Raw genomic sequence first — 24583 nt, 5'->3', positions numbered from 1 at the left:
TACAACTCCCTCGGCAACACAAATTTCTCAAACTCAAATTCAATCACAACACAAACAAGTTTTATCTTTCAAACTTCTACTCTCTAAAAATGAAGAGCTTTTCCCTGCGTTTTGTTGTCTTTGTTTTTGTTGTTCTTCTTGCTCTATCCTACATAACATCTGCTCGTGTCCTACTACCTAAACTTGAACAAGGTATTTTAATTTCCTTTTTTGATTCCCCAATTTAAGTTTTCTCCTTTATTGATTTGTTTTGTTTATTAAGATGTTTTCTTTCCGTCCTAAATTTAATGGATTAATAGTCACTCTACCAGTTTAAATTACATTATTACGCAAGTACGTGTGGAAGTGTAACGTAGTGACATCATTAACACGTTATTCCTGGTGACGCGTTAATTTTGTATTTTTATACGTATTTCTAATTTTGAGTTTTAGTTCTAGACATTTACATATAATGATCAATACAGGTAAACAAGAATTGGAGATCAAGAGCAATGCTGCCAAAATTGAGGATGTATCCAATGTGAGCCCTATCCTCACTCCCTCTTTCTTTTTAATCAAGTTCATTAGTTGATATGATGACAATGAATTTTAAAACCTTTGTTTATTACAAGTATCAATTACTTTTGCAATTGTCAATAATAATAATTTTCACCACTGTCAAAAAATTGACAGCCGTGAAAAGTAATCGCAAAATATCGCAAAATATATTCTACGCGATTAGCAATATTGACACTTTGACAGTTGCTATGGGCCTGTTCTTTCAGCTTAATTTCAGTTCAGTATAGCTCCAATCAGTTTAGTTTAGTTCCCAATTTCCCTCTCTCATACACAATTCATTTTGGCTCTATTTAGTTCAATTCAATTTACTTCAGCTCCAATTAGTTCAGTTCAGCTCGGCTCAGCTTAGTTTAGTAAATAAGAACAAACCCTAATTTTAAATTATTATACACAATTAGCAGTAAAGACACTTTGACAGTAGCTAATTTTAAATTGTGGTGCAGCTGATGGGGTTTGATGAGATCGAAGTATGCAGGAATAAAGGAGAAGATTGCAATGCTGAAAGGAAACTGCTTGCTGAGGCTCATTTGGATTACATTTACACCCAAAAAATTGACAGCCCTTAAAAATTTGCTACTATTTACCAAGGATAATAAATATTATAGTAGACATTAAATAGTAACTAAATGAATGTGACTTCATGCAAACTAGAAAGTGTTAGAAGGCTGTATTGCCAGTATATTATACATAGTTCATGCAATATGTATGGCAGGAACTCAGGAAGTATCAAATACCAAATAGTGGAAAGGCATCAATCATATCATATGACATAGTTCATAAATCATAATATTCCTATATTATCAATAATATTGCAATTTGGAATCTCGATTTTTTTTTTTTTTTCAATTGTTCATACAAATATAATTTTCATTAGATCTTGGTTGTTTGAAATTAAAACATATTTAACATTTGTCTTCCGCAGTCCACCAAACATGGATACGATTGGAAGAACTGGGATAAAAAGGTCAAAAGTAGGGATGTCAGTGGGGCGGGTCAAGTTGGAGACCCGCCCCATCCCCACCCCAATGGGGCGGGGATGGGTCTTGGTTTGGCGGGTGGTGGGTGGGGATGGGGATAAAAACAATACCCGCTATGGGTGTTGGGGCGGGGGTGGATTTTAAGTTGTACCCGCCCCATCCCCGCCCCGCCCCACTTCGTACCCGCCTCATCCCCACCTCATACCCACATCTAATCCTGGGCACCGTGCCGTGTCAGGCCGCCGCGGGCCGTGCCTGGCGGGCCACGGGCTGGTTCGTGCCGTGCCGGTCGTGCCGGCGGGCCCAGGATTTCGTGCCGTGCCGTGCCGGCCATTTTCACAGGCCAGCCCACGGCACGGCACGGCCCTCGTGCCTGGCAGGCTCGTGCCGTGCCGGCCACGTGTCGGCCTGCGGGCTGGTGCAGTTTTCAATTTTTTTTTTTTTTTTTTTTTTTTTATATGACAACATTATAAATTAATAAGTTTATAATGTATATAAGTTATAAAATTATAATTATAAGTTTTATAAGGTAACTTATAAGTTTATAACTTATAAGTTATAAGTTATTAAGTTATGAATTTTATAATTATAAGTTGAATATTTATGTTTTATAATTTGTATGTTCAATATTTATATTTATATATTTACTTTATACTATTACTTTAAAATTTAATGTTTATGATTTATTAGTAATTGGTATAATTTTATTTTATTTTAATATGAATTTACAAATTGTAACAAAACGGGGAAAAAAGGCAAATTGGACTTTGGATGTGAATAATGCGTACTTTATATTATTATTACTTGAGTTGAGAAAATTGTACAATGATAACAATGATAAAAATCATACAATGATGGTATTAAACAAAACTTTGAAAATGATAAAATTGATATTTTTAAAATCGTACAATATACAATAATTGTCTATTCTTCTTCTCCTTCTTCTTGCTCGTCTTCGTCTTCGTCTTCGCCTTCGCCTTCAAGGTCATCGGCTAGTTGCATAGATTGGGAACTAGCCGAACCCGAACCGGAAGCGGAGGTTCCTTCTTCGTTGTCGTTGTGGTCGTAAGAACGGTCTTGTGAGCGATTTTCCGCATCCAACCAATCTTTGAAACACACGCACATTTCTAGTGTTTCGGGTTTTAGACTTGTTCTTCTATCGTCTAAAACCCTTCCGGATGCGCTGAAAGCTCGTTCGGAGGCGACAGAGGAAACTTGGATAGCAAGAATGTCTCGTGCCATTGCCGCCAAAGTTGGATGCTTCGAGCTTTGTTGTTTCCACCATGCAAGGAGGTCGAGGCTGTTTATCTCATCGTCGTCCATGCCTTTGGTGAAGTCGTAACTCAGGTACATCTGCAACTCCGAGACGTCGCTTTGCGTTCTCCTGATTGATGAATCACCTGAAAACCTTGAAATCAAGTTAGTAGCTTGTGAAAATAAATGTTTGGCCTTCTTACTTACGTTTTTGGATGGTTGGGAAGGCCCTGAGCGAGGAACGGTGCCATATTTGGCTTCATAGACTCTATATAAAGCAAAAAACTGATCCTTCACATTAGTCTTATAGTTTTCTACATCATCGTCAAGAAACATGCATTGAAAGTAAATGTCAACTAACATAAATGTGTTTTCATACTTTTGCCTAGAATATGGAAGCAAAAATATAAATCAAAGGAATCTCACTATAATATTTACGCCACTTTTTTTCCATTGCTGGAAGATACTGATCATAATCACTTTGATCGCGATGATCAGCGAAAAGTTGGGCGAGTAAGCATGCATTAGAAAGAAAGTTTTGAGCACAAGGATTGTAAACAGTAGAAAAACAATACGTCATGTTATATAATAACTGTAAAAATTGCATATATCTTTCACAGTTTTTCCAATCATCATCATACAAAGCATTTTGTGGAAATTTTTGGTTGTAAAATAATGTTAACGGGCCCTTGTACTCAATTGCCTTTGTTAACATGTCATAGGTGGAATTCCACCTAGTTGGGCAATCGGTTCTAATTTTTATTACCCTTATCTTTTGTTGTTTTAGAAAACTCTTCCATTCTTGGTATCTCATGTTAGAGCTATTAATAGACATAATAGCATCTCTGATTTTGCTGTAGTATGGGCCAATTGCCCGAACTCCATCCTGTACACATAAGTTAAGTACATGGCAAACACATCTAGTATGAAGAGCTTCACCGTCTAATAGTACATCGGTTAAGTTTTGTTTGATAAGATTAGCTGTGTATGTCATAGAGGTTGCATTATCAAAAGTCATAGACATCATTTTATCTCGAAGGTTGTATTCGTCTATTGCTTGCATTAAATGGTGAGCAATGTTAATGCCGGTGTGTGGGTATTCCAGCATTTTGAAATGTATTATTCTTTTTTGTAACATCCATTGATCATCTACCCAATGGCAAGTCACACATAAATAGTGATATTTATAACCACTATCCCAAGAATCGGCTGTTAAAGATACTCTACAGTTAAGGTTACTCAATTCGGCTTGTAACCGGACTTTGTACTCTAGGAAATTTTTCATTGCGGCGGAACGAACGGTTTTCCTAGAGATTCTTTTATGTTGGGGTTGTAGTGCTTTGTTAATGTAGGTGTTGAATGCGTCACTTTCCGAGAAAAGAAAAGGTTGTTCGGCGTGTACTATCATTTTTCCTAGCTCATCCCTATCCCTCTCATAGTTGTATGTAAAGCCGTATGGATGGAATTGGAAAATTTTGGGCTGGGTTGGATCACTAGCTGGTTTTGCACAAGCTTTCATGTGTCTAGATAAGTGTCTCGTCCCGTTTTTGGTAACTGCCGTGAATACACTATTACATGTTTTACATTTTGCCTATTGTTCACCATCTTTACTTAGGACAAAATAACGCCATACCTCACTCCTTCGGTTTTTCAAAAGTAGCATCTCAGTTTCGGTTAACCATTCATGATGTGTGTGATGGTTAGTAGTGGGACTAGTGGGAGTGGCAGTAGAAGGGGTAGAACCGGAGGGAATTCGGGTACTTTCTTGGCTACCTTGGCTAGAACAATAGTTTTGTTGATTACCGATATAATTAGGTGGAAATTGGTATGGTGGTAGTGGAAATTGGTTTAGTGGTGGTGCTGGAAATCCCGACGTATTATATGGCTCATAGCCCGGGGGGAAGTAAATGGGGTCATTGGTTTGACTCGTAATTTGGGGGCTCGTTGTATTTGGTGGTTCCCTAGAACTACTACTACGGATAAGTCGGCCTTTCCCCCTAGACCTAGATGATGGGTTGTTCGATGCCATAATTAACAATTAATTTTTTAATAAAAAGTGGTTAACTATAATAATAATAATTAATAACAACAATTTTAACAATAAAAATAACAATAATATTAATTAATAACAACAACTATAACAATAACAATAACAACAAAAATAAATAATAACAACAATTGTAACAATAATAATAATTAATAACAACAATTATAAACAATAACAATTAACAACAATAATAATTAAACAAGATTATTCTAATAATAACAATAAAACAATAATAAATTTAAGATTAGTTTAGATCTTACAACCGTGCTTCAACGCTCCACTAATTACGATTACGAACTTTTTAATTTTTTTCGATATTAGGAAAATAATTAGAGAATTTAAGAGAATAATTAGAGAATTTAAGAAAATAAGGATTATTAGAGATTTAGAGAATATAAGAGATAAGAAGAAGAGATTGTGATTTTGTGATTTGGGAATGAAATGGAGGTGAGTATTTATAGAATTTTTGGGGAGCAAATTGGCAAAAAACTAGCCGTTTTTTTGGCTTCTAGCTAGATGAAACGGTAACATTACCGTTGGCCCGCGGGCCGTGCCTGCGGGCCAGCATGGCGGGCCATGCACCGTGCTCGTGCCGGGCCGTGCCTGGGAATTCTCAACCCTGTCCGTGGCACGGCCCGCGGCACGGGACTTGAACTTCGTGCCGTGCCGTGCTTGACTTCGGGCCGTGCCGAACGGCGGGCCGTGCCGGGCGGCACGCGGGCCAACCCGGCCCGTGCCCAGGTTTACCCACATCTATATATCTTTTAAAGCAAAATTACATACTTTTATTCTATTTATAAAATAATTACATGAAATACAATATTAATTATAATACTTTGTATGACACTTATATTATAACACAAAAATGTGTATGGAATGTTTTATTTTATAATTCGTATTAATTATGTAAGATTGTGTATTTGAGATACGGATATTAGGTGGATCTTGGGTGGGGATTAGGCGGGTCTTTGGTGTGGATTAGGTGGGGATGGATGTCCAAGTGGGGGGTGGGGCAGGGATGGTTTTGGAGTTGTACCCGGTGGGGCGGGGATGGGGATGAAAATAGGACCCGCCGCGGGGATGGGGATGAAAATATTAGGTGGGGATGGGGTTGGGAAGGCCAACATCCGCCCCGTCCTACCCCATTGACATCCCTAGTCAAAAGCAAGACAAACACCTAAAGGGTCTAATACAATTAAAGAAAAGGCCGAGTTTAGGATAATGGAGTGTAGGATAATGTAGTTAACAATGCCTATTGACATAAAAAGAACAAGACATGCATGTATGTGACTTAGTATCCTCAACAATAACCTCTGTCTCTCCTTAAGAAAAGAGATTGCGAACGCATAATGAACCCTGAAATTTATGTTTGAAGAATTGAAGGTCATCTTCACTATGAATTTTTCAAAGCAATGTTGTTCTTTGAGGATACTAAGTCACAAAGTAGTAATGGGAAGGTAAGGCCACACAATCTAATAGTACTTCGTAAAAGATGGATATAGTTGCAAAGCCCTATCCCGCTTTATATCTTTAGAAGACCAGTCGAGAATTATGTCAAACATTAAAGAATGATCGATTCACCATTGTCACAAAGATCATATAATGCAATACCTTTAAAAGAACAAGTTCTATGTTGGGAGGACATTGTAATTGACCACATGATGCCGTAGTAGAAGAATGAAAATTTTATAGTAGTCATTTGATTTATGACTACCATAATATTTTCATAATTATATAGTTCATAATTAACACATATTTTCCAAGTCATTAATTATATTACTTTATTTTAGGTATAAAATAGTTATTATCAACAATTTTTTGATTGATCAAATTTTTAGTTTTATTTATGTAATTTTTATTCTTATTTTATAGTTTCTCAAAAAATATTTATTTTATGTTGGATTGAAAAATTCAAAAAATATATTTGCATTGTAGATATAATAAGACTAATTGTGACTATTTATAACGTAAAAAAATAAACCAGTCATATTTGTATATCATTAAAATAATATGGTAGTCATTTTTCAAACGACTACTATTAAAACATCCGTAGAAGGAAGAAAGTCTCGTATTATTGTGATCCTGCCGTGTAGTGGATCATTGTTGGAGATAGGCAGGACTCTTATTAGTTGTGAAAATTTCTTATTTTTGAAATTAAAATTATGGTTTTTTCCCCTGGTTCATTTAATAGCTCTATTGACAGACTTTGTCAGTTTGTCTAGCATTCTCAACTTCTGTTAATTGTCTTGCATTCAATTTGGAGTTTTCCTTAATTGTGCCCTGCCTTTGAGGCTTTGAAGATGTAATAGACGCTATTTAGTGGCGATTTTTACTTCATGCCTTTTTTCCTTGACCAAAAAATTAAAAAGGTTGTTATATACACCCGGGTATATCGTACACCAATGAATATTTATTCTCATTTTGATAATTGTTTTTAATTTTATCATCAAATGAAGAACAAAAACTAACCTTAGGTTAGTTTAGTGTACGATACACCCAAATGTATACTTCCTCCGTTTTTATTTTATTGCACCATTAGGACTTTTACACTATTCATTTAATCTTTTTTGACTATTATTTGTGATTTATCCATTCGAAAAAATATAGTCATGTGGGATCTAGTTAGATTCGTCTCGAAATCTTCTTTTCAAATATCAATTTTTTATAATTTTTATAAAAGTATAATTGAAGATATTAATAGCTAAAAAATACATTGACATGCGTGAAATTCCTCGTGGTGCAATAAAAAAAGAACGGAGGAAGTATAACAAATTCTAAGAAATTAAAAATAAAAATAATTTAATCTTGTACATAGGTTTGTCAATTCTTGGCAAGCTAGAAGTTCCAATGGCAGCTATAGACAAATTAATTATGCGCAAATTTTGACAATTATCACCTTCTGTTATGTCCATTTTAGCAATTACCACCTTCTATTTTTCTTTTTGAAAATTACCACCTTCTATTTTTAAAAACATCAAAAGTTACCACCTTCTTGCCTCCTAACTAGCACGTGACATCATTTCGGGCTCATTCTTTCCCTTTCCTCCCTATTTCTCTCCCATTTCTCTTCCATAACTCGATTCTTACCTTCTCATTCACTTATTTTCCCCCAAAAATTCAGAAACTCTTCAATTCACTCCTCTAAATCAAAATTGACGGAAAATTATTGGTGGTTTGGGGGAAAAAAGTTAAAAGGGAGATGAGAATCCAAATAGGAACAAGAAATGTGAGGGAAATAGGGAGGGAAGGGAAAGAATTGGCCCAAAATGACGTCACGTGCTAGTTGGGGGGCAAGAAGGTGGTATCTTTTGATGTTTTTGAAAATAGAAGGTAGTAATTTTCAAAAAAAAAAATAGAAGGTGGTAATTGCTAAAATAGACATAACAGAAGGTGGTAATTGTCAAAATTTCCTAATTATGTTGTATGGGTTATCTTGGATTCTCGGTGCCCATATGACAAATGACCCCTTTTTGTAGAGGTAGCACTTTAGAAGCTCCACTTCCAAATAAAGTTTCATTTATCATTTGCACACAATTTTACAATGGTGACTAATACTCCCTCCGTTTTTAAATATTTGCTCCATTTTTCCATACGCGGAGTTTTAGGAGAAAATTGGATAAAGTAATAAAATATGATGGTAGTGGGGTTGGTGGAGAATAAAAAATTGTAAAAAAAACCATAAATAGTGGAAAGAATTGGAGGAAAGAGAATGTGGAATTAATATTGTTGGGTCCACTTGGTAAAAGAAATTAATTTAATATTATAAGACTTTTCAAATAAGGAAATGAAGCAAGTATTTAAAAACAGCCGAAAAGGAAAAGTGGAGCAAATATTTAAAAACGGATGGAGTACAATTATAAAGTTCAATTGTGAAAAGGTAAGCATAAAAAGAACCTGAAAAATTTAGTCCATAAAAATGAAAATAATACTAGTAAACAAACTAGCAAAATTTAATTGGATACAAATCAATTTATAATATTGTGCATAAATAAAACTTATACAATTATAATAAGGCCCTATTCTCTTCACCTTAATTTTGCTGAACTAAATTATTTTTACTGAACTTAAATTATTTTTTACTGAACTTAAATTATTTTTACTGATTTTTAATTATAATTCTTTTATAAGAAAACTTAATTTTACTAAACTGTACTTATTTTTACTAAACTGAAATTAATTTTACTGAACTGACCTTATTTTTACTAAACGGAAATTATTTTTACTTAATTTTTTTTTAAGGGAATAGAATAGGGCCTAACATGAGTAATAAAAGAGACTGTTCATAAAAAATAAAAAAAAATACATAAAATTAAAAAAAAAATTAAAAAAAAAAAAAAAAAAAAAAGATTGATTTGGGGAAGGAGGGGGTTGTTAATAAAGTGCTTTTTAATGCCCCCTCATAAAACAAAAGAAATAGTGTTTAAAATTAAGTACTACCTCTATTTCATATTTTTTTACAACTTTAAAGTTTTTCATTTTTACCACCTTCAAATAATGACTTTGTCGAATTTACCACCTCCAAAAAAAAAAGATTTACTTTACCACCTCATAAAAAAATAAAACATCAGTTTTACCACCAATCACCTCCAACTAACGGATTCCGTCCATAAATCCGTTAGTGGGGCCTACCTTGCACACGTGTCGCCATATTATTGGGTAAGTTTTAAAAAAAAATTAAAAAAAAATCCCCATTAATCAACCGGTGTTGCTGCCACCGTCAGGACCCCCACCGCCGACTAGCCACGACCAGCCCCCACCACCTAACCGCTACGACCAGCCCCCACCACCGCACCGCACAGCCACAACCACCTTTCCACCAATTTTTATTTATTTTTTTGCTCTGTTTTCTCGAAAGCCACAACAATGGCGTCTCTTCCAATGGAGTTAATCACCTCCATTCTTTTCGATTACCCACTAAATCACTACTTCCCTTCAAATGCGTTTCCAAGGCTTGGCATTCCTTAATCAATCAACAGCACCCATTTAATCAGACTTCATCTCGCTCATTCTCTCTCCTCTGACCGTCGTCTTCTTATCCTCAACCATGGAAGTCACCTGGAATCGACTCCATTGAAGTGGGGTTCTGAGCTTGATGCTAAAAACGATTGACAAGGTTTGATTTACCCAATTCTTTTTCTGGTTTTGAGGTTTCGATTTGTGGGTATTGTAATGGATTAATTGCTTTGGTTTGTAGAAATGTTGATGATAATCGATTTGTATCCTTGTTGTTGGTGATTTGGCTTCTTAGTTTTTGGCAGCCACCAAATCCCGACCACCCATAAATCCCCTTCTAATTCCGACCACTCTAAAAACCCTAGCCACCACCAAATTTCGCACTCCTAAAACCCTAACCACCACCTAATTCCGACCACCTCCCTAACCCACACACCAAATTTCGGCCCCTCCTTAGTCACACACGAAATTCCGACCAACCGAGGTAGTTGATTTCGTTGCTGGTTGGTTTACACGGAAGATCGGGGAAGATGAAGAAGAAACGTCAAAAAGGTGGGCCCTACTAACGGATTCGTGGACGGAATCCGTTGGTTGGTGGTAAAATTGATTTTTTGGAAATTTTGTTGGTGGTAAAGTAAATCTTTTTTTTTTGGAGGTGGTAAATTCAATTAAGTGGTTATTTGAAGGTGGTAAAAGTGAAAATACCCTATTATTTGTAAGATATAAAATATTCCAAAGTTGCAAAAAAAATATGAAATCGAAGTTAAAATTCCTTTAAATAAATAAATAAATAAATAAAAGCAGCAATAAAATAAACCTGACAAACATCAATACTACTAACATGCATCAATTATTTCCTTCAAAAAAAAACATGCATCAAATAAAAGACTTTAGCTAAACCTATGGTTTTTTCTTCTTCGCTTCTTCCTCTTTTTCCCCCCTTTTTGGAGGGGAGTGGGCGATTCTTGTGAACGTTACATAGTTCTGCAAAAATGACTACGGAGTACATGCTTTACAAAAAAAAAAAAAGAAAGAAAGAAAAAAAAAAAAAAAAAGAGAATCTCCTCAGCTGATAAAGCACTCTTTATGCCATGTATACACCAAACCACCACCCCCCCCCCACCCCACCCCGTTCCTCCTCCATCACTTGCCCCTCGAAAAAATAAAAGCAAAAAATAAAAAAAAAATTAAAAATAAAAAAAATAAAAAACTCTTCCTGTTACTAAAAAAAACAAATTTTCAAATTAAGCCACAGCGAAAAAATAAAACTAAGGATGTAAAGGGGTTAAGCTGGAAAAGTTTGCGGCCAAATTTAGCTCATGTAAGACCAAGACAATGTATCAGTCTTTCAGATATGAACTCCGGTGACAGGTTGAAATGGGCTGCCTTCTAACAATTTTGCTAGTACGGAACATAATGGACAGTGGGCACTGAGTGTGAGAAAGGTAGCAATATCACTTCAACCATGCCAAAATATCCAAGGTGAGAAGTTTGATCCAAATGCACGAGATACGTCCCCATGTGTTCCATATTTACTTTCATGGAACTATAATAACTATCAAAACCAAAATCAAAAATCCGGTAGAAGCTCTCACTGCCCAATAGCCATCACATTGATTCAGCTGCAATAATGGAGAAAGAAGATGCATTGTGCAAAGCTTTACCTGTATCTTTGGCACCAGCTTCCTGAAAAAATTACGGCCACCCTCTTCCTCAGCTGAGAGGGACATACTGTGGTTACTGCATGGATGAATGCCTCAGCTAACTACGTACCCTTTTCCTGCAGATATGTATAATCCAATCAGATCAAAAGAGAGTTTAATACGAAGTAGTACAAATGTACAATAAAGGTACAGCCTTATAATTTTTTTTTTTTTTTGTTTTTTTCCCCTTGCAGGCAAGGCTCCCTAACGGGATGATATGTTTACGAATAACTCGGACTCTTAAAAACAAGCAAATAGATGCTTGCCGCTAAACTAAAAATGCTCAGCACAATTATGCCAATGGAGTATACAAACAATATACTCCGTCCAATCTTCCTTCCCAGACTTTCCAAAAAAAGGCAATGGAGCAATCTCAAAGGGACGCCCCAAAGAGAAATATGAGACAAACAAAAAGGAGGCAGAGGAAGTAGCTGAGAAGCAAGATCAACGCAAGACAACAAAATACAAATGATCCAAGATCAACCAAATACAAAATAAAGGATAAGCAAGCCTTTTCAGGGAAGAATGCTAAGAACTAATATTAATAGACTACAAATTAGATGTCAAACTTAAACAAGTAAAAGCCAAATTAAATTTTAAGATTGAGAATTACCACTTTAATACCCCTGATAGATCCCAAGTCACGACCTAAATCACCTGACATACAGTTGGCGTGAACAATCAAATTTTGCAAATCGCTCTCACTGCAAGATCCTCCTTCCTCAGAGCTTCCAGAAGGGGTAGACAAATAAACTGCTCCCTTGAACATCCATTCATCCCTCTCTTGACTGTAGTAATCTTCAAACAGTTCACCACATAAAAGACACACACATTGACTTTCATCTGCAGGAACCATTTTCTCTGTCTCTTCTCTCATCCTGCTGGACCCCTCCATGAGACAAGTGGAATTATAACCAAATGGAAATCCAGCCTTCCCGACAATCCAGTCCACAGGCTTTGAATACCATCTCCTGGATGGCTTATTCACGGAATTTGGTATTGAATTTTTAAAAGCGTGCCACTCTGAATGTCTAGCAAGCCTTTCTTGCAGTTTAAATCGAAGACCACATGCAGTGCACTTGTGTGGAAGGTCATCACAAAGTCTGTCAATTACAGCAGGATGCAAATCCCGGAGCACACGAGGTTTAAATTCAAATCCAATAAGATCTTTTTCTTCTTTATTGCTTTGAATTGCATCAGATGCCTTTTCATCGAGCAGCAAAGGAGCCTTTTCATTAGATGATTTAGGTAGAGTAGCAGAAACTTTGGAAACGGATGGAGCTGTTACAGTAGTTACAGAAGCAATAATCGGGCTTTGTGCTTGAATCTGGGAATCAGATTTCACGGAAACTGCAGCAACAGCTGCATCAGTTTTTGGCGCAGATATCAACCCCTTTGATATCAATGTGCTCAAGATTGAAAGTGGGTTTGACTTGACAGCTGCTGCATTCGATGTTTGTGCCAATGAACTGCTCTTAGGAGATGAAGGAACAGGAGCCACCAGCGGAGGCATTTCTACTTTACTTCGGGAGACAATAGCTGTTGAATCATGAGGACTTGAAGACGTATCATCCTTTGTACTAATGAAAGTTGATTGTGAGGTGAGAGCAGTAATTGAAGGAGGTTGAACCCCCATCTGTCCAGAAACAGGACTACCAGAAAGTAAACCACTTTTCATCACAGCAGCCAATAAACTACTCATGTTCGACTGCCCTTGCATACTACCAGCAATAGGATTCAAACTATCTGATGAGGTACCTTTCTTTGCTGAGGAGGAACTAAGCAGCTGCTGAGCTTTCTGGACAATATCAGTAAGCTCAGACTTTGAATTAGGCTGCTGCTCAGAAGATGGGACATGCCTTTGTTGAAAAGAAGTTGTAGGAGGAGGTGGTTTCTGCAGAGCAGCTTGCAACTTTTGACGATTAAGCATAGAGCCCTGAAAAGTTTTATCACGGACCCCTGCATTTAACTTCCCTGAAATAGAAGCAACTCTAGGATCAGATCGAACTAAGGAAGATCTCATATGATCTTTCTCAACGAGACTTTGACGAGGATCCCTTTTAGATAATGAAGGAGAAGGTGGACGCTGGCTTATCACAGATTGGCCTGGAGATGGTTGACGCCCCATAGATCCTGCAGAAGCTGAAGAGAAACCCAAACTAGAGACTCCAGCAGAGTTGGGACCATTCACGGAGTGAGAGCTCATTTGCTTTAACAAAGGACTTGAACTATCAGCCTGGTGAGGTTCCAGCATCTTCCAGTGGGAGGACCTTGGATGTCCAAGAGGCACTTGATCTTTCTGTTCAGAGGAAAGACTATCAGAAGAAAGTTCTCTCTCAAAGTTGGATCTGACTTCAACCGGGTTCTTCCATTTAGGAAGGTGCCTATTAAATTCCTGTAGATAGTGATCCACATTTAGTCGACCAAATCAATGCATACAGTCTTATACAATAAGATATAACATGAAACACAAGAACAACTGAGAAATACAGCTAAATTATCAATAACATCAAATGGGCATGCCTTTTGGAATGGAAAGATACAACAAAAATTTGCAAAAAAGATCTACGAAATTACAGGGTCAAACTATGATATAGGACTTTACAGGCAAAATAAAAGATATAACTCAGAAGGTTTCTTTTTTTGGAAAAACTTGAGGTCTTTTAACTTAAGGTCTTTTAGCAGACCCACTGCTTGGGGGAAACATAGGATCATTGCATCCAGCAACAGTATTCATCACCCACATGCAGCCTTAACACATCAAACAGCATAAAATAATCTGAAATACTACATTAACAAGAAAAATGTTTACTCATCAAAGAAACATTGCAGAATCTTAACATCCACGTGTTAAATCTGGCCTTTAGTCAATTTCCATAGTCAACATAAATCTCTTTCTGCAAGAAAAAATGATAACGCAGATACTGTGATTATAATTTTTTGTGCATCTTACCACTTTCTCCGGATCATCAGACCAAATTTCTTTCTTTGTGATGCTTGCAGCACTAGGATCCACCTTGGTGCCCAAATCATCCCACATGAACTCCTCTTCTTCAGAATTTTTCCAGCTCCCAGAAATCTCAGGAGCTATTCTTGGCTGTTTCAGCACTGAAGGTAAACCACTACTTGCTGGTCTGCCAGCTGCATACTTTGGAATCCCATGCTTAATATCATACCCATTTCTTTCACCAGAAATAGATTCTTCCCCCTCTCTGCCAGCACCAGTCCATCTCTGTCCGACAGTCCTCTCACTAGGTTTACCACCAGATGTGCTCAAAGGTCTTGAAAGACCAGATGCAATATCATAATCTCCATATACTGCACCTCCCTGCTTTGGAAGACTGGATTCTCTCAACGATTCTCTTTGAGGACACACATTCTAAATAGAATGAAACAATTCAAAAGAGAGGATAAATTATTAGGTAAACATTTAAAACTGAGATTAAATTACAGTTGGATGTCTAATAGAAATAAGACAATAAGCAGTAACCATACATGCATTTTTATTACAGGATCCATCGATTCCATCCACGGCCTTTCAGTTCCTGCAGTAGCAGTTTTCTCTGGTCTCTCTGCATCCTCAGAAGATCCAACCTCTGAGAGACCAATATATGTTCCTTTCATCTATACAATTTGAAAAGTAGATAAGAAGTCAGAACCAGATTTTTATACATTTATAATCATAACCAAATTATAAATATAATTTTTCAATAAAACAACAAAGGTTTCTCAAGTTGACAGCAATTTAACCGGTAGCATCTCTTTATCAGATTAAGAGCTTGAATGACAGCCATACAAATGACACAGCAGAATAAGATATGTAACTAATACCCATCAAAGAAGATCATACCATGCAGATTTTCCTCTGTATACTGTGTTACAAAGACCATGATTCAAGCCTACACATTTTTAATTGTGATTAATGCCCAGAGCTACCTACTTTTGTCATGAAGGCAACTTAAATTTAATAAGGTAAATTGTTATGGACTGACTTAGTCTTTTCTGAGTTAAAGACTAATTAAGATATAAAAGGTTGATAATTTAGATTAATAATGGCAGAAATTGGATACAAATGATAGATTAATAGCTTAAGGCTATCACTCTCTTGATAACTTTAGGTTATCTCTCTCCTAGTAACTTGAGGTTACTACTCTCAACATTTTTCCTCACAATTCACATGATAGCTAATGCATATACTATCCCTTATTTATACTAAGGCTTAGGAATAAGGACTACTAACCTAAAAGTACTAGACTTCCCAAATTACCCTTGTTAATGTTAGTCTATTACATAAATTCTCAATGCTAGCCTCGTATTTTTGCTTATTCTCAATGGTAGCCAACTTTTTTGTTGATTATCATTGGTAGCCCTCAACTTTTTAAAAGTTACAACCGTAACCTTAATTATGTTTTTCCATTAACTTTCTGTTAAATCTAAATTTATTAGTACCAAGGTTAACTTTAAAATAATAATAAGTAAAAGTAAAAAATTATTAAAAATAAAACACCCCTCCCCACCAAGCGCACCAGCCCAGCCCAGACAACCTCCCCTGCCCTGCCCCCCCCCCCTCTCTTTCTGCCAGAACCCAGCTAACCCTTGGCCATCCGGCCCCCAGCCAATACCCACCCACCCACCAGCAGTTCCCCCCAACACCCATGAGTATTCTCTATTCAGCATTCCAAATGAGTTCATTTTGAAGTTAAGTTACAAATGATGAGCTTTGGGTTTAGCTCCAATGGCTTCCGACGCCTCTACAACTACAACTTCCTGCCTAGCTTTCGATGCATTTCATTATCTTCTTCGTTAAAAGGAGGTAATACTTCTTCATCTTCTTCATTTGCGAATTTCTTGGTTGAAAAATCTGGGTTTCTCCAACCACCAATCTCTTTCTACTTTCGCTACACTCGCTAGTCGGTGAGAATAAGTGGGGCAAAGCTGGTTATTTCTTTCAGTTGGGTTGAAAAGGCTGAATCTGTTATTCTAATCTTAAGCAAATTGGTTTTCAGCAATCAGTCATTCATTTTATAAAGCAAATTGTACGTCGGGCAAAACAGTGGTCAAAGATGAAGAAGATGTTACATCCTCCCTTGCAACAGCAGCCGGAGATCTGAAGCAATTTCCCATTGATTTGGGGCCAGATTTGAAGGGGTTTGGAAAATGTAAGGGAGGAAAACCCTAACATATATATATAATCGGAAAATTGGGACAATCCATAACCCCCAGATAATTTCAGAGGAGAGAGAAAGGGGAAGGTATGAGAAGAGAAGTGTGAAAATGGCAGGCAAGGGTTGGGCGGACGCCGACAGTGGAGGCTGGAGGGTGGCTGGCTGGTGGGGAGGGGTGGTTTTATTTTATTTATTATTATTTTGTTTAAAAGTTAACCTTTGTTTATCATAAGGTTAAATTTAACAGAAAGTTCATGGTAAAAACATAATTAAGGTTACGGTTGTAACTTTTAAAAAGTTGAGGGCTACCAATAATAATCAAAAAAAAAGTTGGCTACCATTCAGAAAAAGCAAAAATACGAGACCATTGAGAATTTCCCATCTAATAATGATGTCAACATCCCACATGACAAGTGGAGGAAAGAAACCAAAAGCAAATGAGTATTTCTGAATCATGGAGTTGAACATCCAAATATGGAAGAACTCCTAGTAAAGATACAACTAGCAATTGCTTTTGGAATTGGAATTGGAATTGGGTTTAGTCCATGATAAATTAAAGATAAACATAATCCAATTAAATGGCTAGGAAATTCAAGTTATTATAAAATCACTACACTTTCCAGTCTCCACCATTTTGAGGGTCTCCAAATCAATTCTTCCAAATATTCGAAACGCTGGAATTAATAGACATCAATAACATATGCAATTTCATGCACAAATATAAGCCCGCATGAGATATATAGCCTAAACTAAAAGTATATAATTATCCTATTCAAAGTATGAATAATGGCATAATTTGTACATTATTAACAGAATCTGCAGTTGAGACCAAAAGTAGCATTTTGTAGCTCATCCATTATATCGTTTAACTTCCAGAGTCATGTTTATCAGGCTTAATGATGGTCATGCAAGTACCTATTGGCAATAGTTTCAGCTATTAGAACAAAATAACCTCCAATTCACAGAATGAGATCTAAACAGCATCTCAGACGAAAGAACCATCAAAAGTCAATTTGCACACAGCAATTTAAGCCTATATACCACATTCAACTCATACCAAGAAATAATTTCAGAATAATATACATACCACAATACGAGAATGTAAAGGTCGTCAAGAACCAGCCACAGATCTTACCTTACTAGACTGTTGAAGACGCTGTCTCGCTTCCAAATACTTTGGATTCACATGAATACTATGTGGCTGACGCTGAGACTGTGAATCGGACTTGGATGTGGTAGTTCCAGATGATGCACCATTGACAGCAGTAGAGAATCCGAGTTCTTTTTCAATAATCTGCAGTGGCTGGGGAGGGAAAACACCTTTCCAAGTCCCAAAAAGGTGCCTCATACCAGCATGTATTGAAGGATCCACATGCCTGTATGCCTTGCAAAACACCTAGGTAATCCAGGGGAAGAAATATAAATAGCAAGAACAAAATAAACCTAATATAAGGGACATTCAGTAATTTCTTTAGACGGAAGGCAATTTATCTGGTGATACTGCTACAATATGAGAAAGGCAGCTGGCCAGCTGATAACCCAAGGGGAGTCTTAAAACACTTTCTTAAGAGTTCACAAGATTCTTATCACTCCAAAAACAAGTGTTTTATAAGATGGAAGGAGGGCAAGACAAGTGGATGTTATTGAATGTTGTGATTTATGAGTTTTAGTACAAGAAATTAAGAAAAGAAAAACAAATTTTAAAGGGGGGGGGGGGGGAGGCAGAGGGAGAATTGTACTAATGGTGCAATTACATCACCTATACAACCTTAAAAGTAGAAAGGAAATTACAAGCATTTTCTAAATGAATATTCTCTCACATACTTTTCCTTATCACTCCTATTAACTTGTTGCTTGAGAGATAACTATCCTGCTTACATCACTTTCTCAGTCCAAAACTATCCCAGTGAACCTGAATATCCTCATTAACTTGTTGCTCAAGCCAATGCATAACTAACAGCCGACACAATCAAGTGCCTTTTCACATTGCCTAGCATACATAAGGCAAGTATGAGGCTTGGGGTAGTCAGGTGGGTTGCACAACAGGGTTTTTGGTTCTCTAAACTTGCAGAAAGATGTAAAATATTCCAGAGTCCAGACCAACCCAGCAGATAAAGATACAGCACATCACTTCACTACATCTCAAATCACTAAAAATTCATAATTTCCGTTGTCATGCCCTTTTACCAGATGCAAAAAGAAAAGACACAACCAACACATGAAACTAATCGTATCCAGAATTTCTGCGACAATTTGGGTCAGGCAGCGAGGGGGGAGGCCTCTACTACACAAGGTTTAGAAAGCAATCAATGACCATCAGAAAAACTATTCAAATTCTAACCTCAGGTAACTTTACTGCAAAATACTTGATGTAATCTCTACCAATGTTCTTCACAATACTGTCCAGTAGATAAAGTGAGGGCAACTTCTGCTCTGTAGGAACCTGCAGGTTCAAACATTACATTAAAAAAATCAAATCTCATGAAGATGAAAACCCTACAGAAAATTTTAAAAAGATGACAATTAAAGGGAAGACAAAAAAAAGTCATCTTGAAAGGGAGCAAGCCCTTGAATACCAATTTACAACAGTCCACAAGTTTCTATTTCTATTAAAATAAATGCTCACAAATTCCCAAAGTACCTGTACCCCCATTACTCAATGAGACAGTTCATGTCTTAAGAATCCAAGAACGCATGTGTTACCACTCCTAAGCAAGTTCTTTACCAATGATAGAGCATCATAAAACTCATTACAGTTCAACTACCTCCTAACTCTACAATATTCCAATATATCTTACACATGTATATATAAGAGCATCTTACAAAGTAAAACTACAGCACTGGTCCTTCCAAATATATCCAACTTGTCTAGACATCCTTGATATCGAGCTATAACTTCATATACCTTGATGTCCAAATCATTTATGCTACTCTCATAATGCATCATCAAGAGTAATCATAAATACATTCTACACAACCAAGATGACCTATAATACACTTCAAGGTATTCAGAAATTCAATATGCAGATACCACAGTTTTCAAGGGGAGCAGCATGACAATAAATAAATTTCTGTAAAAATTGATGCAGACATTCATTAAGCACTATTAACTCTGAAAAGATGAAAGAAATGACTCTGAACATAAATCAAGTACAAATACCCACTGCGGTAAAACTTAAAATTACAATTATGGATTCCGGGATAGAAATGGCAAGTCTTGTAATTTTGTAAACTTGTACAAAGTATTGCAGTTTTTAAATCAGACAGATGTATCATCCTCAACAGCATCATCATCGACATCGTCAATAAGAGTATAATCCTTGTTATCTTTGTCAAACAAGGGCATCTATACTGTGTACACCCAAGATTACTGACTTTCAGTCTCTTGCCCAACATAGACAAATAATTAACTGTCTTGAACTCATGTTGAACACATTTCATGGAGTAGGCAACAAAGTCAAATGTGCTATAAGTACGAACAAGATATAACAAAGTTCAGTTTTGCATTCAGCCTGTTACATAGCTTGAAAGGCAGAAACTTGATGATGCCTGTTAGTTGCAGGATAAATATCACTAATTGGGCAACATAGAAGAGGGTATCTCCTCATAGATTCAATCTATGACATAAACAGAATATATATATTTGTTGGCTAGTTTCACACTCACAATCATAACATTGTTCTAACATCCAGATTCGCGCATACAGAACACTCTTTGAAGCCTTGAAACCATCTTTGTGCAGTAATAAGTACGACAGACGCATAAATAACTTTCAGAAATCTAAAATCAGCAACTTGTAACTACATTGTACTACGGTTGAAAGACACCTATATAATCCAGAAACACTTCCAATTCATTAATCTGATCTTTTCTTTTACAATGATTCAATCAAATTAGATCGGTAAGGAATGGATAAAGAAAATGAATGGCTCATCATGATTGCCCGCGCTGTACAACAGAATTAACCTACCTATCAATGCTGCAATTTAACACTATTACAAATACAAAGTAACTAAAACAACTAAACCATTCATATTAAGCCGAATTTCAAATTCACCTCAAGAATGTTAGAACAAATGGTGGCCGCAATGGCTTTGGCAGCCTGCAAATTCTCCCCTGCAATAATCGTCAAGTTTGTAATAATCGGCTTCGAATTAAAGGTTAACTCAGCTAAAGCTGTCTTATACTGATTAACCAGCTCCTGATGCTGCTGTAATTGCTGTAAAGACGCACGACCCGAATCATCGGATTCTCTATCGCCCGAATTCGCTCTAAATCGAGTCGCACCTGAACCCGAACCAATCGCCGATCTTTGCAATGGTTGTTGAAATTGCCGGCCGCTGAGAGTTGGGTCTTCAGCTAATCTTGGCTTTTTCGAAATCAAATTCGATCTATCAAACGGTGGTCTTCGAGAACTCTCCATCTCCATTTACAGTATATGATACAAAGACAATAAAACCAAGAATTGAAATCAAAACCCTAACCCTAAACTACGTATAATCAAATCCTCTTTATTACAAGGTACAATACCGAATCATTATCAAAATTTAACCATACAAAAAATCAAAAATTACAATTAGATCGAATTCCAATCTAACAAAACGAAAAGAAAAAACGATAAACAACAGAAATGGTTATTACACTCGGGGAAAAATGAACCCTAACCCAAACCCTAAAATCGAAAATCTAACCCAAAAATTGAGCTTCAAGCATGAAATTGGAGATCCATCGTTTACAAAAAAAACATGAATTGGAGAAAAAAGATGGAGAGATTGAAGTGAGACTGAGGAAGAGAGAGGGAAAATGGGGGCAAAGAGGAGAGAGAAAGGGGCAGAGACGAAGATCGTAACTGAAGAACGAGGAAGCTCGGTTTTTATTTTATTTTTTTATACATTTTTTTTTTTGAGGAACTTACTACTGTTCTTGTCCTAGTCTCGTTCACCTCACCTTAATTTCAATCCAGTTCTTATTCTAATATTTAGCATGATATACTTTTCATTCAAAACCTGTTCTGTCTAGGTTCTGATGGTGTGCGTTTTAGCTTCTCTGGCTAGGGTTTCCTTGTTTAAGAGGTTTTCTTCTTGATTTTTAATCGAGTTTCTTGCAATTCTTCTAGTTATTAACAATTTTGTGCCTTAAAATTGTTCTTTCACCTTTATAATGGCGAATGCGAATAAAACCCTATTGTTAGTGGAGAAGGAAACTGGTGATGATAGTAGCAAAAATCGGAGTGATGAAGCAGAGGACCCTAATGAAGCAATCGATTGGGATGATACGGGTGAAGATGATGATGATGCACGCATTGAACTCGCCCTTGTAGGTAATATCTGGACTAGCCGTAACATTAATGTTAATGCTTACATTGCAACCATTAAAGGAGTTTGGCAGCCTAAACATGGAGTGGATATCTCGAACATTGGCAAAAATTGTTTCTTATTCCAATTCTGCTATTGGAGGGATAAACAACGTGTTCTTGATGAGCAGCCTTGGCACTTTGACCGTCACGCTTTAATCCTTGGAGAAACTACTGACTCTATACCTTCGGATATCGAACTTTTCCATTTGCCCATGTGGATTAGAGTGTATAATCTTCCTCTGAAAGGGAGATTGAATCTTGCTAATGTTGAAAAATTCAGCAATAAGATTGGAGTGTCCGTTAAATTAGATGCGGCAGCAAAGGTTGGGATTGATAAATCTATTAGAAGTCGTGTTCTTGTGGATGTCCGTAAACCTTTATTCAAGCGGGTCTGACTGAAATTGAGAGGTGGTATTGAAGAAGCTTTTAAGGTAAAATGCGAAAAACCTCCTCTCTTCTGTTTTTTTTTTTTTATTATTTTTTTTTTTTATGGAATGATGGGACATGGTGTGAAAGATTGTGAGGTGCATTGAGAACATGATGAATTTGTCCTTCCGTATGGCTCGTGGTTAAAAGCTTCACCATGGAAGTATAATCTTGGAGAAAAGGATGAGGTAGAGATAAAAGACGGTAGGTGTGCGAAAGCCCTCTTTGTCACAAAACCGAAACACATTGATGCTCATACAACTGTCGTGCCGACTCGGGTGGTTAAGGTCCTTGACAAATTAGGAGAGGTTGATTTGAATGTTGTAGATGGTAATAATAAAATCAATGAGGGTGAGCAGGGAGGGGAAGTTTTTGTTTTCAAAAGTGTAGAGGAGGTGGGGGATAAACATAAGCAGGTGGCGGGAGCAAAAATAAATAGTAAAAATGCTACTACCTACAAGAAGAGCTGGAAGCGTCATGTGATTGATGTTGACCTTAGCATGGAATTGAAGGAAGTGTGTTCATAGCAGGGGAGAAAAGAAAATTAGCTGATGGCCAGGGAAATGAAAGCGGTAATATGATAACTAAAAATGTTGAAAGCAATAAAAAGAGAGCAATTGTGAAGGCTGACATTAGTGTGGCGAACTCCACCCAAAGGGCTCTTGGTGATCAACGAGTTACATAATATCCTGAAACTGTAGGGGTTTAGGGGGTAACCCTACAGTTAATGCATTGAAGAGGATTGTTTTCCTCGAATACCCCCAAATGGTTTTTCTTTCGGAAACTCGCTTGAAAGCTTTTGAGCTTGAAAAAATAAAATTTGATTGTGCTCTTGGTGTAGATTGTGGGGGAGAAGGAAGAAGGAGAAAAAGGGGGCTTGGCGTTGATGTGGAAGAGTTCAATGGATGTGTTGGTGAAGTCGTACTCTCTATAAGGAGGGTGATCCCATCATAAGGGGTACTCTCCTTAAATACCCTTGGCCACTTAAAAGCCTAGGACTTTACACTTGCTAGGGTGCAGTAGGATTTGAATTCCTGACTGTGTTGGGGGACCTTGAATTAGAATTGATTCTATCATTACGCTTTTTTGTAAGAAACAAGTAGGAGTCGCCAATGAGTTTTAGGAAAAACTCATAAACCTCGTTCATGCCTTTTTTTCCATGTGGAGTTCATGGAATAATTAGCACGAATCATAAGTTTACCCATGCCCAAATTGGTCTATAAACCAGAAATGAGTTCGGGAGCAAGGGTACTAAGATACCGTTCCTTTTAGAGGGGAATCGTCATCCTAGCCCTAATGCGGCCTCTACTAGCTCTTCCTTTTTTACAATTTCATCACTAAACAATATATGCAACGCGATACCTAAAACTATGTTAGTTGATTTTATTTACAAACATTAATTCACGTAGGAATTACATTGCAAAAGTCGTTATTCTTATTTAATAATATTCGTGAAAGAACAATAAATAAACAAGATTCGCCTTGGCTTAAGTGATCAACCAACAATTATTTAATTCAATTCTAATCTTTATTTAACACAAGATACTATGTGGAATTTATTAATTAATTATTTTAAAGGTGATCAAACAACACTAAATAATTAATTAAAGTCCTTTTAAACAAGAAAATAAAGGTGATTTAACTAAGTGCTCGGGAATTTACCACTTCTCTTTGCTAGATCTCCGTTTAGAACACTTATGGACACCTTCTTGTTGGGGAACCTCCACCGCAGTAACAAAGTATCGAAAGGGTTATTGTTTAGGACAAGAGGGCTAGGTTGCACAAGTTCACAAGTTATTTCGCCAGAGTTTTAGGTTAATTTATGTAGATTTAAGCCTCGATTTAAGCTCGTATTTATAGGTAATGATTAGGTTTAGGGTTTCGAGCATTCTGCCACAGCAGGTGTTGCACGCAAGAGATGAATAATTTTGAATCTTCTGCAGCGCAACTCCAGAGTTGTGCTGGGTGTCGCGCGCAACTAAATTAGTTGCACGCGGAAGCCCAGCGCGACTTTGTGAGATACGAGCGGCTTTTTCTGCTGCACACTAAGTTTTAACCTAGGTTCTCTTAAATCCGTCATTTTTAGGGTTTAAGCACAGGCTTAAGCCTAATTATGATCGAGTTTAGTTAATTTGACCTTTGTT

At 36.8% G+C, this 24583-nt stretch overlaps 2 protein-coding genes across 2 annotated transcripts; one reads left to right on the top strand and one right to left on the bottom strand.

The window, feature by feature from the left end:
* The first annotated feature begins 25 nt into the window (after positions 1-25).
* Positions 26-1386, top strand: LOC110709412 (phytosulfokines 5-like). The gene is made up of 3 exons (XM_021887633.1): positions 26-192; positions 465-520; positions 1002-1386. The coding sequence occupies exons 1-3, from the start codon at positions 90-92 to the stop codon at positions 1122-1124; spliced, it is 282 nt and encodes a 93-aa protein (XP_021743325.1). The 5' UTR covers positions 26-89; the 3' UTR covers positions 1125-1386.
* A 9234-nt stretch (positions 1387-10620) lies between these two features.
* LOC110709411 (polyadenylation and cleavage factor homolog 4-like) lies at positions 10621-21495 on the bottom strand. The gene is made up of 7 exons (XM_021887632.1): positions 20715-21495; positions 18999-19100; positions 17793-18053; positions 14988-15116; positions 14446-14871; positions 12106-13887; positions 10621-11569 (listed from the first exon to the last, which is right to left on the bottom strand). The coding sequence occupies exons 1-7, from the start codon at positions 21084-21086 to the stop codon at positions 11555-11557; spliced, it is 3087 nt and encodes a 1028-aa protein (XP_021743324.1). The 5' UTR covers positions 21087-21495; the 3' UTR covers positions 10621-11554.
* Positions 21496-24583: the final 3088 nt, after the last annotated feature.

The sequence above is a fragment of the Chenopodium quinoa genome, unplaced genomic scaffold (genome assembly GCF_001683475.1).
Source record: "Chenopodium quinoa cultivar QQ74 unplaced genomic scaffold, ASM168347v1, whole genome shotgun sequence".
Classification (NCBI taxonomy): Eukaryota; Viridiplantae; Streptophyta; class Magnoliopsida; order Caryophyllales; family Amaranthaceae; genus Chenopodium; species Chenopodium quinoa.
The sequence above is the reverse complement of the archived record's forward strand: the minus strand, read 5'-3'. Positions and strand labels throughout refer to the sequence as shown.

What these genes read in the sequence shown, in the direction of transcription:
- LOC110709412 (XM_021887633.1), top strand. Translation starts at nt 90, where the DNA reads ATGAAGAGCTTTTCCCTGCGTTTTGTTGTCTTTGTTTTTGTTGTTCTT. An exon ending in ACTACCTAAACTTGAACAAG is followed by an intron (nt 193 to 464) that starts GTATTTTAATTT and finishes TGATCAATACAG; the next exon opens with GTAAACAAGAATTGGAGATC. An exon ending in AAATTGAGGATGTATCCAAT is followed by an intron (nt 521 to 1,001) that starts GTGAGCCCTATC and finishes ATTGTGGTGCAG; the next exon opens with CTGATGGGGTTTGATGAGAT.
- LOC110709411 (XM_021887632.1), bottom strand. Translation starts at nt 21,086, where the DNA reads ATGGAGATGGAGAGTTCTCGAAGACCACCGTTTGATAGATCGAATTTG. An exon ending in TTTGTTCTAACATTCTTGAG is followed by an intron (nt 19,101 to 20,714) that starts GTGAATTTGAAA and finishes TTGAACCTGCAG; the next exon opens with GTTCCTACAGAGCAGAAGTT. An exon ending in CTGATGATCCGGAGAAAGTG is followed by an intron (nt 13,888 to 14,445) that starts GTAAGATGCACA and finishes CACTATCTACAG; the next exon opens with GAATTTAATAGGCACCTTCC.